Raw genomic sequence first — 14,417 nt, forward strand, 5'->3', positions numbered from 1 at the left:
ATACGGGGTTGCTTGAATCCTCGACATCGTGGTTCATCCGATGAGATCATCGAGGAGCATGTGGGAGCCAACATGGGTATCCAGATCCCGCTGTTGGTTATTGACCGGAGATCCATCTCGGTCATGTCTACATGTCTCCCGAACCCGTAGGGTCTACACACTTAAGGTTCGGTGACGCTAGGGTTGTAGAGGTATGAATATGCAGTAACCCGAAAGTTGTTCGGAGTCCCGGATGAGATCCTGGACGTCACGAGGAGTTCCGGAATGGTCCGGAGGTGAAGAATTATATATAGGAAGTGCAGTTTCAGCCATCGAGAGAGTTTCGGGGGTCACCGGTATTGTACCGGGACCACCGAAAGGGTCCCGGGGGTCCACCGGGTGGGGCCACCCATCCCAGAGGGCCCCATGGGCTAAGTGGGGAGGGGAACCAGCCCATAGTGGGCTGGTGCGCCCCCCTTGGCCCACCCCATGCACCTAGGGTTGGGAACCCTAGGGTGGGGGGCGCCCCACCTGGCTTGGGGGGCACTCCACCACTTGGCCGCCACCCCCCTAGGAGATCCCATCTCCTAGGGCCGGCGCACCCCCTAGGGGGCCTATATAAAAAGGGGGGAGGGAGGGGCAGCCACACCCTTGAGTCTTGGCGCCTCCCTCTCCCCTGCTACACCTCTCCCTCTTGTAGTAGAACGGCGAAGCCCTGCTGCAGTGACCCCTGCATCCACCACCACACCGTCGTGCTGCTGGATCTTCATCAACCTCTCCTTCCCCCTTGCTGGATCAAGAAGGAGGAGACGTCACGCTGACCGTACGTGTGTTGAACACGGAGGTGCCGTCCGTTCGGCGCTAGGATCTCCGGTGATTTCGATCACGTCGAGTACGACTTCCTCATCCCGTTCTTTGAACGCTTCCGCGCGTGATCTACAAAGGTATGTAGATGCAATCCGATCACTCGTTGCTAGATGAACTCATAGATGGATCTTGGTGAAACCGTAGGAAATTTTTTGTTTTCTGCAACGTTCCCCAACAGTGGCATCATGACCTAGGTCTATGCGTAGTTCTTCTTGCGCGAGTAGAACACAATTGGTTGTGGGCGTAGATGTTGTCAACTTTCTTGCCGCTACTAGTCTTATCTTGCTTCAGCGGTATTGTGGGATGAGGCGGCCCGGACCAACCTTACACGTACGCTTACGTGAGACCGGTTCCACCGACTAACATGCACCGCTAGGTGACGCACCTGTTCTCCCTGCAGAACAAGATGTTATGAACGCTTGGCAGACACGTACCGATGATTACTCCCTCGTTCAGTGTGGCATGCTTTACAGCTTAGAACCGAGGCTCCAAAAGCGTTTTGAGAGACACGGAGCATATGAGATGTTCGAAGAGCTGAAAATGGGTTTTCAAGCTCATGCCCAGGTCGAGAGATATGATGTCTCCGACAAGTTCTTCAGCTGTAAGATGGAGGAAAACCGTTCTGTCAGTGAGCACATACTCACTATGTCTGGGTTACATAACCGCTTGACTCAGCTGGGAGTTAATCTCCCGGATGACGCGGTCATTGACAGAATCCTTCAGTCGCTTCCACCGAGCTACAAGAGCTTTGTGATGAACTTCAATATGCAGGGGATGGAAAAGACCATTCCTGAAGTATTTGCAATGCTGAAATCAGCAGAGGGAGAAGTCAGAAAGGAACATCAAGTGTTGATGGTGAATAAAACCACTAAGTTCAAGAAAGGCAAGGGTAAGAAGAACTTCAAGAAGGACGGCAAGGGAGTTGCCGCGCCCGGCAAGCAAGCTACCGAGAAGAAGCCAAAGAATGGACCCAAGCCCAAGACTGAGTGCTTTTATTGCAAGGAAAGTGGTCACTGGAAGCGGAACTGCCCCAAATACTTAGCGGACAAGAAGGCCAGCAAAACGAAATGTATATGTGATATACATGTAATTGATGTGTACCTTACCAGTACTCGTACTAGCTCCTGGGTATTTGATACCGGTGCAGTTGCTCACATTTGTAACTCAAAGCAGGAGCTGCGGAATAAACGGAGACTGGCGAAGGACGAGGCGACGATGCGCGTCGGGAATGGTTCCAAGGTCGATGTGATCGCCGTCGGCACGCTACCTCTACATTTACCTACGGGATTAGTTTTGAACCTCAATAATTGTTATTTAGTGCCAAGTTTGAGCATGAACATTGTATCAGGATCTCGTTTAATACAAGATGGCTACTCATTTAAATCCGAGAATAATGGTTGTTCTATTTATATGAGAGATATGTTTTATGGTCATGCTCTGATGGTGAATGGTTTATTCTTAATGAATCTCGAGCGTAATGTTACACATATTCATAGTGTGAATACCAAAAGATGTATGGTTGATAATGATAGTCCCGCATACTTGTGGCACTGCCGCCTTGGTCACATAGGTGTCAAACGCATGAAGAAGCTCCATGCAGATGGACTTTTAGAGTCTCTTGATTACGAATCATTTGACACGTGTGAACCATGTCTCATGGGTAAAATGACCAAGACTCCGTTCTCAGGAACAATGGAGCGAGCAACCAACTTATTGGAAATCATACATACTGATGTGTGCGGTCTAATGAGTGTTGAGGCTCACGGTGGCTATCGTTATGTTCTCACCCTCACTGATGACTTGAGTAGATATGGGTATGTCTACTTAATGAAACACAAGTCTGAGACCTTTGAAAGGTTCAAGGAATTTCAGATTGAGGTTGAGAATCAACGTGACAGGAAAATCAAGTTCCTGCGATCAGATCGTGGAGGAGAATACTTGAGTCACGAATTTGGCACACACTTAAGAAAATGTGGAATAGTTTCACAACTCACGCCACCTGGAACACCTCAGCGTAATGGTGTGTCTGAACATCGTAACCGCACTCTGTTAGATATGGTGCGATCTATGATGTCTCTTATCGATTTACCGCTATCATTTTGGGGCTATGCTTTAGAGACTGCCGCATTCACTTTAAATAGGGCTCCGTCGAAATCCGTTGAGACGACACCGTATGAATTATGGTTTGGGAAGAAACCTAAGCTGTCGTTTCTAAAAGTTTGGGGATGCGATGCTTATGTCAAGAAACTTCAACCTGAAAAGCTCGAACCCAAGTCGGAAAAATGCGTCTTCATAGGATACCCTAAAGAAACTATTGGGTATACCTTCTACCTCAGATCCGAAGGCAAGATCTTTGTTGCTAAGAATGGATCCTTTCTAGAGAAGGAGTTTCTCTCGAAAGAAGTAAGTGGGAGGAAAGTAGAACTTGATGAAGTATTACCTCTTGAACCGGAAAGTGGCGCAACTCAGGAAAATGTTCTTGTGGTGCCTGCACCAATTAGAGAGGAAGTTAATGATGATGATCAAGATACTTCTGATCAAGCTCCTACTGAAATTCGAAGGTCCATAAGGACACGTTCCGCACCAGAATGGTACGGCAACCCTGTCTTGGAAATCATGTTGTTAGACAACGGTGAACCTTCGAACTATGAAGAAGCGATGGCGGGCCCGGATTCCGACAAATGGCTGGAAGCCATGAAATCCGAGATAGGATCCATGTATGAAAACGAAGTATGGACTTTGACTGACTTGCCCGTTGAGCAGCGAGCCATAGAAAATAAATGAATCTTTAAGAAGAAGACAGACGCAGATGGTAATGTGACCATCTATAAAGCTCGGCTTGTCGCTAAGGGTTATCGACAAGTTCAAGGGATTGACTACGATGAGACTTTCTCACCGGTAGCGAAGCTGAAGTCCGTCTGAATCATGTTAGCAATTGCCGCATTCTATGATTATGAAATATGGCAAATGGACATCAAAACGGCATTCCTTAATGGTTTCCTTAAGGAAGAATTGTATATGATGCAGCCGGAAGGTTTTGTCGATCCTAAGAATGCTGACAAGGTGTGCAAGCTCCAACGCTCGATTTATGGGCTGGTGCAAGCATCTCGGAGTTGGAACATTCGTTTTGATGAGATGATCAAAGCGTTTGGGTTTATGCAGACTTATGGAGAAGCCTGCGTTTACAAAAAAGTGAGTGGGAGCTCTGTAGCATTTCTCATATTATATGTAGATGACATACTTTTGATGGGAAATGATATAGAGCTTTTGGACAGCATTAAGGCCTACTTGAATAAGAGTTTTTCAATGAAGGACTTTGGAGAAGCTGCTTATATATTAGGCATCAAGATCTATAGAGATAGATCAAGACGCCTCATAGCTCTTTCACAAAGCACATACCTTGATAAGATATTGAAGAAGTTCAATATGGATCAGTCTAAGAAGGGGTTCTTGCCTGTGTTGCAAGGTGTGAAATTGAGCTCAACTCAATGTCCGACCACGGCAGAAGATATAGAAGAGATGAGTGTCATCCCCTATGCCTCAGCCATAGGTTCTATTATGTATGCCATGCTGTGTACCAGACCTGATGTAAACCTTGCCGTAAGTTTGGTAGGTAGGTACCAAAGTAATCCCGGCAAGGAACACTGGACAGTGGTCAAGAATATCCTGAAGTACCTAAAAAGGACTAAGGAAATGTTTCTCGTTTATGGAGGTGACGAAGAGCTCGTCGTAAAGGGTTACGTCGACGCTAGCTTCGACACAGATCTGGATGACTCTAAGTCACAGACCGGATACGTGTATATTTTGAATGGTGGGGCAGTAAGCTGGTGCAGTTGCAAGCAGAGCGTCGTGGCGGGATCTACATGTGAAGCGGAGTACATGGCAGCCTCGGAGGCAGCACATAAAGCAATTTGGGTGAAGGAGTTCATCACCGACCTAGGAGTCATACCCAATGCGTCGGGGCCGATCAAACTCTTCTGTGACAACACTAGAGCTATTGCACTTGCCAAGGAGCCCAGGTTTCACAAGAAGACCAGGCACATCAAGCGTCACTTCAACTCCATTCGTGAAAATGTTCAAGATGGAGACATAGATATTTTTAAAGTACATACGGACCTGAATGTAGCAGATCCGTTGACTAAACCTCTCCCTAGAGCAAAACATGATCAACACCAGAATTCCAAGGGTGTTCGATTTATCACAATGTAACTAGATTATTGACTCTAGTGCAAGTGGGAGACTGTTGGAAATATGCCCTAGAGGCAATAATAAAAGGATTATTATTATATTTCCTTGTTCATGATAATTGTCTTTTATTCATGCTATAATTGTGTTATCCGGAAATCGTAATACATGTGTGAATACATAGACACCAACATGTCCCTAGTAAGCCTCTAGTTGACTAGCTCATTGATCAACAGATAGTCATGGTTTCCTGACTATGGACATTGGATGTCATTGATAACGAGATCACATCATTAGGAGAATGATGTGATGGACAAGACCCAATCCTAAACATAGCACAAGATTGTATAGTTCGTTTGCTAGAGTTTTTCCAATGTCAAGTATCTTTTCCTTAGACCATGAGATAGTGTAACTCCCGGATACCGTAGGAGTGCTTTGGGTGTACCAAACGTCACAACGTAACTAGGTGACTATAAAGGTATACTACGGGTATCTCCGAAAGTGTCTGTTGGGTTGACACGGATCAAGACTGGGATTTGTCACTCCGTATGACGGAGAGGTATCTCTGGGCCCACTCGGTAATGCATCATCACAATGAGCTCAAAGTGACCAAGTGTCTGGTCATGGGATCATGCATTACGGTACGAGTAAAGTGACTTGCCGGTAATGAGATTGAACGAGGTATTGGGATACCGACGATCGAATCTCGGGCAAGTAACGTACCGATTGACAAAGGGAATTGTATACGGGGTTGCTTGAATCCTCGACATCGTGGTTCATCCGATGAGATCATCGAGGAGCATGTGGGAGCCAACATGGGTATCCAGATCCCGCTGTTGGTTATTGACCGGAGAGCCATCTCGGTCATGTCTACATGTCTCCCGAACCCGTAGGGTCTACACACTTAAGGTTCGGTGACGCTAGGGTTGTAGAGATATGAATATGCAGTAACCCGAAAGTTGTTCGGAGTCCCGGATGAGATCCTGGACGTCACGAGGAGTTCCGGAATGGTCCGGAGGTGAAGAATTATATATAGGAAGTGCAGTTTCGGCCATCGGGAGAGTTTCGGGGGTCACCGGTATTGTACCGGGACCACCGGAAGTGTCCCGGGGGTCCACCGGGTGGGCCCACCCATCCCAGAGGGCCCCATGGGCTAAGTGGGGAGGGGAACCAGCCCATAGTGGGCTGGTGCGCCCTCCTTGGCCCATCCCATGCGCCTAGGGTTGGGAACCCTAGGGTGGGGGGGGGGGGCGCCCCACCTGGCTTGGGGGGCACTCCACCCCTTGGCCGCCGCCCCCCTAGGAGATCCCATCTCCTAGGGCCGGCGCACCCCCTAGGGGGCCTATATAAAAAGGGGGGAGGGAGGGGCAGCCGCACCCTTGAGTCTTGGCGCCTCCCTCTCCCCTGCTACACCTCTCCCACTCGCAGTAGAACGGCGAAGCCCTGCTGCGGTGACCCCTGCATCCACCACCACGCCGTCGTGCTGCTGGATCTTCATCAACCTCTCCTTCCCCCTTGCTGGATCAAGAAGGAGGAGACGTCACGCTGACCGTACGTGTGTTGAACGCGGAGGTGCCGTCCGTTCGGCGCTAGGATCTCCGGTGATTTGGATCACGTCGAGTACGACTTCCTCATCCCCGTTCTTTGAACGCTTCCGCGCGTGATCTACAAAGGTATGTAGATGCAATCCGATCACTCGTTGCTAGATGAACTCATAGATGGATCTTGGTGAAACCGTAGGAAATTTTTTGTTTTCTGCAACGTTTCCCAACACAGTTTGTACACGAAGTGCGTCCAGTTTTTGCCGTGACCCTCTCTACTCTTTCGCGCATGCTATGCGGGTGATATGATGATACCATGCCAAGTTTCAACATTTTCAGGATTCATTTTGTAGTGATTTTCAATTTCACGGTCATTTAGCTCTCTAAACAATTAGGTAAATGACCGAAAAACAACAAATGATGTCAGAACATGTTGGAAATTGATGACGTTGCTTTGAATGCTGCATACTGAACACAAAAGAAGTCCGGAGTTCAAATAAGTTATTAAAAATAAAAAAGTGGTGCAATGCTGGTTAATTTGCTTCAAGCCATTCGGAATAGTGTAGACTGCACTGCACATAGCTCAGTGCAATCTATGCTATTCCGCAAGGCTTGAAGCTAATCAACATGTAGGTGAGCATTGCAACTCTTCGTCATTGTCTGTGCACTCACGGCTTATAAACCGCTCATACTGCCTCTCTCTTGGCGAGGTGGGACTAAAAATCAGCTTACAAAGAAACTCTAGTACCGGTTCATGGCATGAACCGGTACTAAAGGTCTTCGTGGGGCCCCAGACTGACCATAGCCTGACACAGCCTCATTAGTACCGGTTCGTGGCATGAACCGGTACTAAAGGTTACCCACGAACCGGTACTAATGATGCCCGCCCGCCTAGCCGTTGGAACCAGCAATAATGGTCACATTAGTGCCGGCTCAAATTCAAACCGGCACTAATGTGCTTCACATTTGACCCTTTTTCTACTAGTGTAACATTCTGGACGTTGAAGTCTTTGGCAAGTGCCAATCCCTCCCTGCAAGCTATGGCTTCAAGGACCACTGGGTCATCAACCCCAGCAATAACAAGTGCAGCGCTGCCCAAGAATTTTCTATCTCTATCCCGACAAACTGCTGCCGCCGAACCGCCTCTTCCCTTTGACACTCCCGCGTCTACATGAATTTTGATGAACCCAGGAGGTGGTGCTTTTGGTCGCAGTCCAGTATTGGCTAGCGGTGCTCGCGGTTGCGCAGATGACAATGGGACCTTGATGACGTCGAGCTCCCCTATGGACATGTTTATGAAAGAGAGAGTTGCCTGGGAAGACTGGAAAATCCCCTCATAGATGGCCTTGCGACAAGCCGACCAAATTGCCCATAAAGTGACCGAGAGCAGAACAAATTTGTCATGTACCATAGAATCCATCATAGTGAACATCCACTGTTTGGTGCTCGGTTTAGTATTAGATACCAACTTCTGGGCCATATCCTCATCAACCAATACCCAAGTGCATCTTGAAGTGGTACAGCTAATTAAAGAATGTCTCCATGAATCATTCACTCCATAGAAGCCACATACCGAAGAATCTGCCATATTTCACTGCGATCTGATATCTTCTGTTGGCAGAGAGTGTTTGGAAAGCCTCCAAAGGAACATTCTAACTTTGGCCGAAACCTGTGTTTTCCAAAGTTTCTTCCATGAGCTAGATTCTGTTGCCAAATTTGATGTACCCGGAGTCCCTTCCAGCCACGCTTCTCTCCTCTGTTTTATTGCCACCAGCAAGTTGTATGCAGACTTAACCGAGAATAGCCCGTGCTTGTCAAAATTCCAACTCCAAAAGTCCTGGATGGAACGCGTACACATCGGGGTCCCTAGAATGACTCGCGAGTCCGTTGTCATGAACACCTCCTCAACCCGAGTCTTATTCCATGTCGCGGTGGTGTGGTCTATAAGCTCGGAAACAAGGGTCGGAGGGTCGGTCACACGACAGCCATATGGTCTCAGATTCTCATCCCTGGGAAGCCATGAGTCATTCCATATATCTGTCGAGGCACCATTGCCTATCCTCTTGATCAAGCCTAACTTGAGTGTATCCCGTCCTTCGATAATCGCTCTGCAAATTTGGCTTGGGTGTCCTCCCAAGTTAGCTTGCAACATGGAGGAATCACGGTAATAGATGCTCTTCAGGAGACGTGCACTTGAAGTCTCTGGGTTGTGTAACAAGCGCCATGCCTGCCTAGCCAACATTGCCAGATTGAAGAGTTCGAAGTCCTTAAACCCGAGACCACCCATACACTTGGGTTGCATCATTGTTTTCCAGGGAACCCAATGCGGTTTTCGTTTCCCATCTTTGCTTCCCCACCAGAATTTCCTAATGAGCATATTCAAATGTTTGCACAATCCTCTTAGCAGTTTAAAGCAAGACATTGAGAAGACTGAGACTGCCCGGGCCACATATTTCACCAAGACCTCCTTTCCCGCCGTTGATAAAGTGCGCTCGAGCCAGCCCTGCACTTTGCTCCATAAACGGTCCTTGAGATATTTGAAGGCCCCTTTTTTGACCCACCAATATCCGACGGCATTCTAAGATACTTCTCATTAAGTGTTTCATTTGGAACATTTAGCACACCCTTTATTTCCATTCTAGTGTACCCTGGAACCCCCTTACTAAAGAAGATAGAAGATTTTGAGAAGTTAATCCTTTGCCCCGATGCTTGGCAACAGCTATTCAGTACTCGATTCACCTCTGTAGCTCCAGCATTGTTGGCCTTAAAAAAACAGCAGGCTGTCATCAGTGAATAATAATCGGAGGCCATTGTACATAAAAACAAGTCGGCCCATGTCCAGTCTAAACGAAAACGAGTCGGCCCATCATCTGCTCTCCCTGGGCCCCACTCGTCAGCCGATTCCACCAACGCGTCACAACCCAACAACTCTGCCCCCATCCCCCCTCTCCTCTGCCACCAGACGAGAGGAACGGCGAAGCTTCGCCGGCCGCCATGTCGCCGCCGTCGCTCTGCGCCGCCCCTCCCCGCGCCGGCCCGCCCCCGCCCCCTCTCCTTCGCCTCCGCCGCCGGGCGGTCTCCTCCGTCGCCGCGTCGCGCTCGGCGGCCCCGTCCGTCTCCGACGACCTGGTCCTCCGCATCGCCGAGCAGCTGGAGGACGCGGCGCCGTCCTCGCCGCTGCTCGACCCGCTGCGCTCCGCCTCCGCGCTCTCCCTCCTCACCACGCCCTGGCCCACCCGCCGCTCCAACGAGGCCTTCCGCTTCACCGACATCTCCTACCTCCGCTCCCTCCCCATCTCGACGCCCACCCGGACCCCCGGCCTCGCGCCGCCGACGCCCTCCTCGGACCTGGATTCCCACGTCCTCTTCTCCGACGGCCGCCTCGTCGCCGCCTCCGGCGCCCACGTCTCCGCCCTCGCGGACATGCCCCCCGGCCACGCCCGGGACCGGGCGGCCGCCGCCGTCGCCGCCTCCGCGCGGTTCTCCCACAGGGACATCTTCTACGACTTCAACGCCGTCGGCGCGAGCGACGTCGCCGTGGTGTATGTGCCCGAGTGGGCCAAGATGGCCGACGACCCCGTCCACATCATGTTCGCCTACAGCGGCAGCGACGGTGCTAGCCTGATGATGTCGAACCCGAGGGTTCTGGTGATTGCGGAGAAGGGGGCGGAGGTCGCCATCGTCGAGGAGCATTTCGGGGTTGGGGAAGAGGACGGTGGGTGCTATTGGGCCAACCCGGTGGTGGACATCATCGTGGAGGAGGGTGGTAGAGTGGTTCATTCCTATGTGCAGCGACAGTCACCTGCCGCGGCGCATACCAAGTGGACCACCGTCCAGCAGGTGCGATTGTCTTATGCAATTTGCGCTAATTTTATTTGATATTGGTTTTACATCAATATTGTGAAACTGATGGTGGTAAAAGGTTGTTTGAGCTATATAATTATTTGCACATTTAGCTAGGACAGTAACCAGCGCTGATGAGAAATCAGTTATGAAGAGATATGGTTGCAATTGATTAAATGATTGTAGGGGGCAGTGAGCACATTAATATCCGATCCTTTGAGCTATATATTGCAACTGTGGATGGTTTACACCTGTTGTCTATTGTTCTAGTGGTTATGAGTATCATCATCATGTGCTTGCTTTCAGTGTAGGAGTAGGATAGTAAGCAAGTCCATCAGTGAACTCACTCTTCAGCAATACAAGTTAGTCAGTGATTTAACAAGCAGTAAAACCAAATAAATCCCCCAGCAAATTTACATTTCAGAGTAATGGTTTCACATCTTAGTTCATCATTTTCACTATTAAATTGGACATAACTTGATGTATTCCTAGTTCCTACAGATTACTGAATGATTTGCTATTTTGATTCGATTAGGATTTAGGAATGAACATGGTCAGGCTTATTCGGTTCATTGTAGAGGCAGTAATTACATTAATATCTGTGAAGATGTCTGTCATAAGGTGTAGGACCACAAAATATGGATCAGTGGGGACGCCAGTTAAGTCAGTCTTATTAGCAGCACCAGCTGCAATTTGGGCAATATCTGATCCTTTGAACTAATTCGAGTTAGTCGGTGAACTCGATCTTTAGTAACATTAGGTACAGAAGGAGATATGATCATTTGAATGTAAAAAAGAGAGGAATATGTGAAGTTTCTACATTTGATGCCTTGGTATTGCTTTGTTATCTTGAATTAGCAACCAATAAACCAAATAGATCCCTGCAAATTTACATTTCAGAGTAATAGTTTCATGTCTTAGTTCATCATTTTCATTATGGAATAGGAACCTGCTCATTACTGATGCGTTGCTATTTTGATATGATATGGAATAAACATGGTCAGACTTATTCGGTTGATTGTAAGGGTAGTAATTACTTCAATATATAATAGTTTGATCTGAGATCTGAACTAATCATATTCACATCTGTGGGGATGGCTGGCATAAGGTTGAGTAGGATCACATAATATGGATCAGTGAGAACTCAAGTAAAGTCAGTCTTAATCAGTAACCAGTGGCAATTTAGGTTTTTCTGAATTGGCTATCCATGTAATCAAGCAATTATCATGGAAACCAAAATTTTGGAGTTATTCTTGTTTTCTTGTTATATCCTCTTAAAGGAGTACCATAAAGTGGTCACATTGTTTCTATTCATGCTGTTGCCAAGTTTACCTTTTCTGACTGTATAAAGAATAGTATGCATATTTATGTTTCAGTACTTACTAGAAATTCTGCATGTAAATAAGGGTTTATTGTCAAAATTATTCGAAATGGATATTGTCTATCTCGTTAGTTACATATATTTTTGTTTTTGCAGAATACATCTAGTAAATATGAGTTTGTTGAAGTCAGCACTGGAGCAAGACTGAACAGGCACAATCTTCACATCCAGCAATTGGGTCCTGAGACAGAAACGGAGTTATCAACGTTTCACTTAACATCTCAGAATAAGCAGATTCATGATCTGCATAGCAGACTAATACTTGATCACCCAAGAGGTTTTTCACGACAGCTCCACAAATTGATTGCTTGTGGTACAGGAAATGGTATTTTTGATGGAAATATTCAAGTCAACAGGTATTTCGCCAGACTCTTCTCATTTATTAACTTTTTGTATTCCGATAGAAATCCTTACAGTGATCATTGGAGCAACATTGGAGAAATGTATATTTCGGTAGTACTTCCTCTGTCCCAAATTAGAAGATGTTTTTGGTAGGCTAAATTTGTGGCGGAGTTAGTACCATCTTAGGGCGTGTTCGGGAGCCCTCCCGCTTCTAAGCTCCACAACTCCAGGTGTGGAGTACAGCCGAACGATTTAATTCCTGGTTATGGGCACGGGAAGCTGGCTAAAGACGCAGTGTAATATTTGAGGAGTTATGGAGTTGAGAAATCACAGCTCCTCCAAAACCGGGAAGTGGGAGTTGAGGAGATATTACCGGTCCCTGCCACCGCGAAGTGAGCCCCTCGTACCGTTTCGCTCGTTCTTTCTCCTCCACACCCCCGCACGGGCTATTACTTTTTGCTAAAACAGCTACAGCTGACTGGGCCTATGGGCCATCCCATCATTTCCACACTGTATGGACTATTAGCCTACTACAATGTCTATCTGAATGGGCTACAGAAGGGCAATATGCTGGGCTTCAGGCTCGCTCCCTGGTGCGAGCGAGAAGCTGTGTAGGCGAACGGATCGCTGGATCCCGGCTCTCTCGTGAGAAGCTGGCGATCAGAAGCTGGCGGTGGAGTTCAGGATTTTGTGGCCACGGAGGAGTACCGAACACGCCCTTACTAGTGCTATGTGAATTCTTTGATTACACACATGTTTCACTGTTGTTGAAAATAGGCCTTTGTAAGATTACTTACTGTAGTTTCATGTAACTTAGAATAGTGTATTCCCTCCAATCCATATTAGTTTTCACTCAAACGGATGTATATAGCACTAAAATACATCTAGATACATCCATTTGAGTGACAAGTAATATGGATCGGAGGGAGTGTTAGTTTTACATAAAAGATGCCGTACACTGATGCAAATACAAGCAAGCTGGCAGAAACATATTTTGGTTGTAGTCTTTGTAGTCTTGTAGCCGTAGCAGTACGTACAATGCAATGAATGTAAAATTTTACTAGTTTTGGAAATATACTTGTTATCCCTGCTATCTGCTATGTAAATTCTTTGATTTCCCACATGTTTAACCGTTGCTGTAAATAGGACCAATATTAATGTGGAATACTGCAGTAGTTTAGATTAAAATGGTGTATACTGATGAAAATATTACAAGTGTATACTGATGAAAATATTACAAGTCTTGTAGCTATTGCATTACAAGGCAGTTAAGGTAAAAAATGTAGTACCTACTACTACAGGAAATGCAGAGTGTTAATTTGTTTACCTATTGTAACATTGTCTGTATGATGCAGCATGAGAAAATATCGCATCTATGGCTATTGACAAAGCTTATAGCTACATGTGAGCTTTTCCCTGGCCTAATGTCTTAATTCTGTTGATTTGCAGGTATGCACAGCAAACCGATGCAGGGCAACAAACCAAGTGTCTTCTGCTCTCACCAAAGGCTGTGGTGAATGTGAAGCCAAACCTTCAGATCATCGCCGACGATGTCAAATGCACGCACGGAGCTGCCATCAGCGGGGACCTCGACCCCAACGAGCTCTTCTACTTCCAGGCGAGAGGCGTCGACGCCAAAACGGCGACCGATGCCCTGCTTTTCTCGTTTGGAGCGCAGGTGATAAACCGGATCCCATTTAAGGCCATCGAGAAGAAGGCTCTAGCACAGCTCAAGGAGTTGCTCGCCGTGTCAAGACAAAACAATTGATGAGGCCCTGAGGAGCTCTTTGAAGTGGTTCAGCGCTTTTTTTGGTCGAGGTAGAAAGAGCAGGGCGGGAATTCTTGGTAGCTTTGGCATTGAAGAAGGTGAGCGACTACAACTGCATATGTTGGTTGACTGCCGGAGGAAATACCACTCTAGTCTTTTCTCAGATTCTGCTTATTATTTGTAAATTACTTGTTTATCCCTATCAAGAGCAAGAGTACATCAAGCTTCTTCCAAATAGATGTTTCTTCTGTTAGTGGCAAATGTAGCTTGTTTCTCCCTATCATTGCTGTCGCCGACTCGCCGATGTTCCAGCCGGCCAGGCCCCCGAACAGCAAGTTTGCAGGTACTCCTCCGATCCTTTTTACTCCGCGTATGAGATTGTTGTCAAGTCAAACTTTGCAAAGTTTGACGAAATTTATATAAAAAAATATCGTCTACAATACCAAATATTTATACTATGAAACTACATTTCATAATGAACATGACAACATTCATTTGGCATTGTGAATGT

The 14,417-nt window shown here is 47.1% G+C and overlaps 1 protein-coding gene across 1 annotated transcript; it reads left to right on the top strand.

Annotated features, from left to right (window-relative positions):
• Nucleotides 1-9,516: 9,516 nt before the first annotated feature.
• On the top strand, nucleotides 9,517-14,159 carry ABCI7 (non-intrinsic ABC protein 6). Its single transcript, XM_048710754.2, has 3 exons — nucleotides 9,517-10,412; nucleotides 11,893-12,152; nucleotides 13,588-14,159. Exons 1-3 carry the CDS (start codon nucleotides 9,567-9,569, stop codon nucleotides 13,904-13,906), a joined length of 1,425 nt encoding a protein of 474 aa, XP_048566711.2. The 5' UTR covers nucleotides 9,517-9,566; the 3' UTR covers nucleotides 13,907-14,159.
• The last annotated feature ends 258 nt before the right edge of the window (nucleotides 14,160-14,417 follow it).

Source organism: Triticum urartu, chromosome 3A (assembly GCF_056163025.1).
Source record: "Triticum urartu cultivar PI428250 chromosome 3A, HENAU_Tu73, whole genome shotgun sequence".
In the NCBI taxonomy this organism is placed as follows: domain Eukaryota; kingdom Viridiplantae; phylum Streptophyta; class Magnoliopsida; order Poales; family Poaceae; genus Triticum; species Triticum urartu.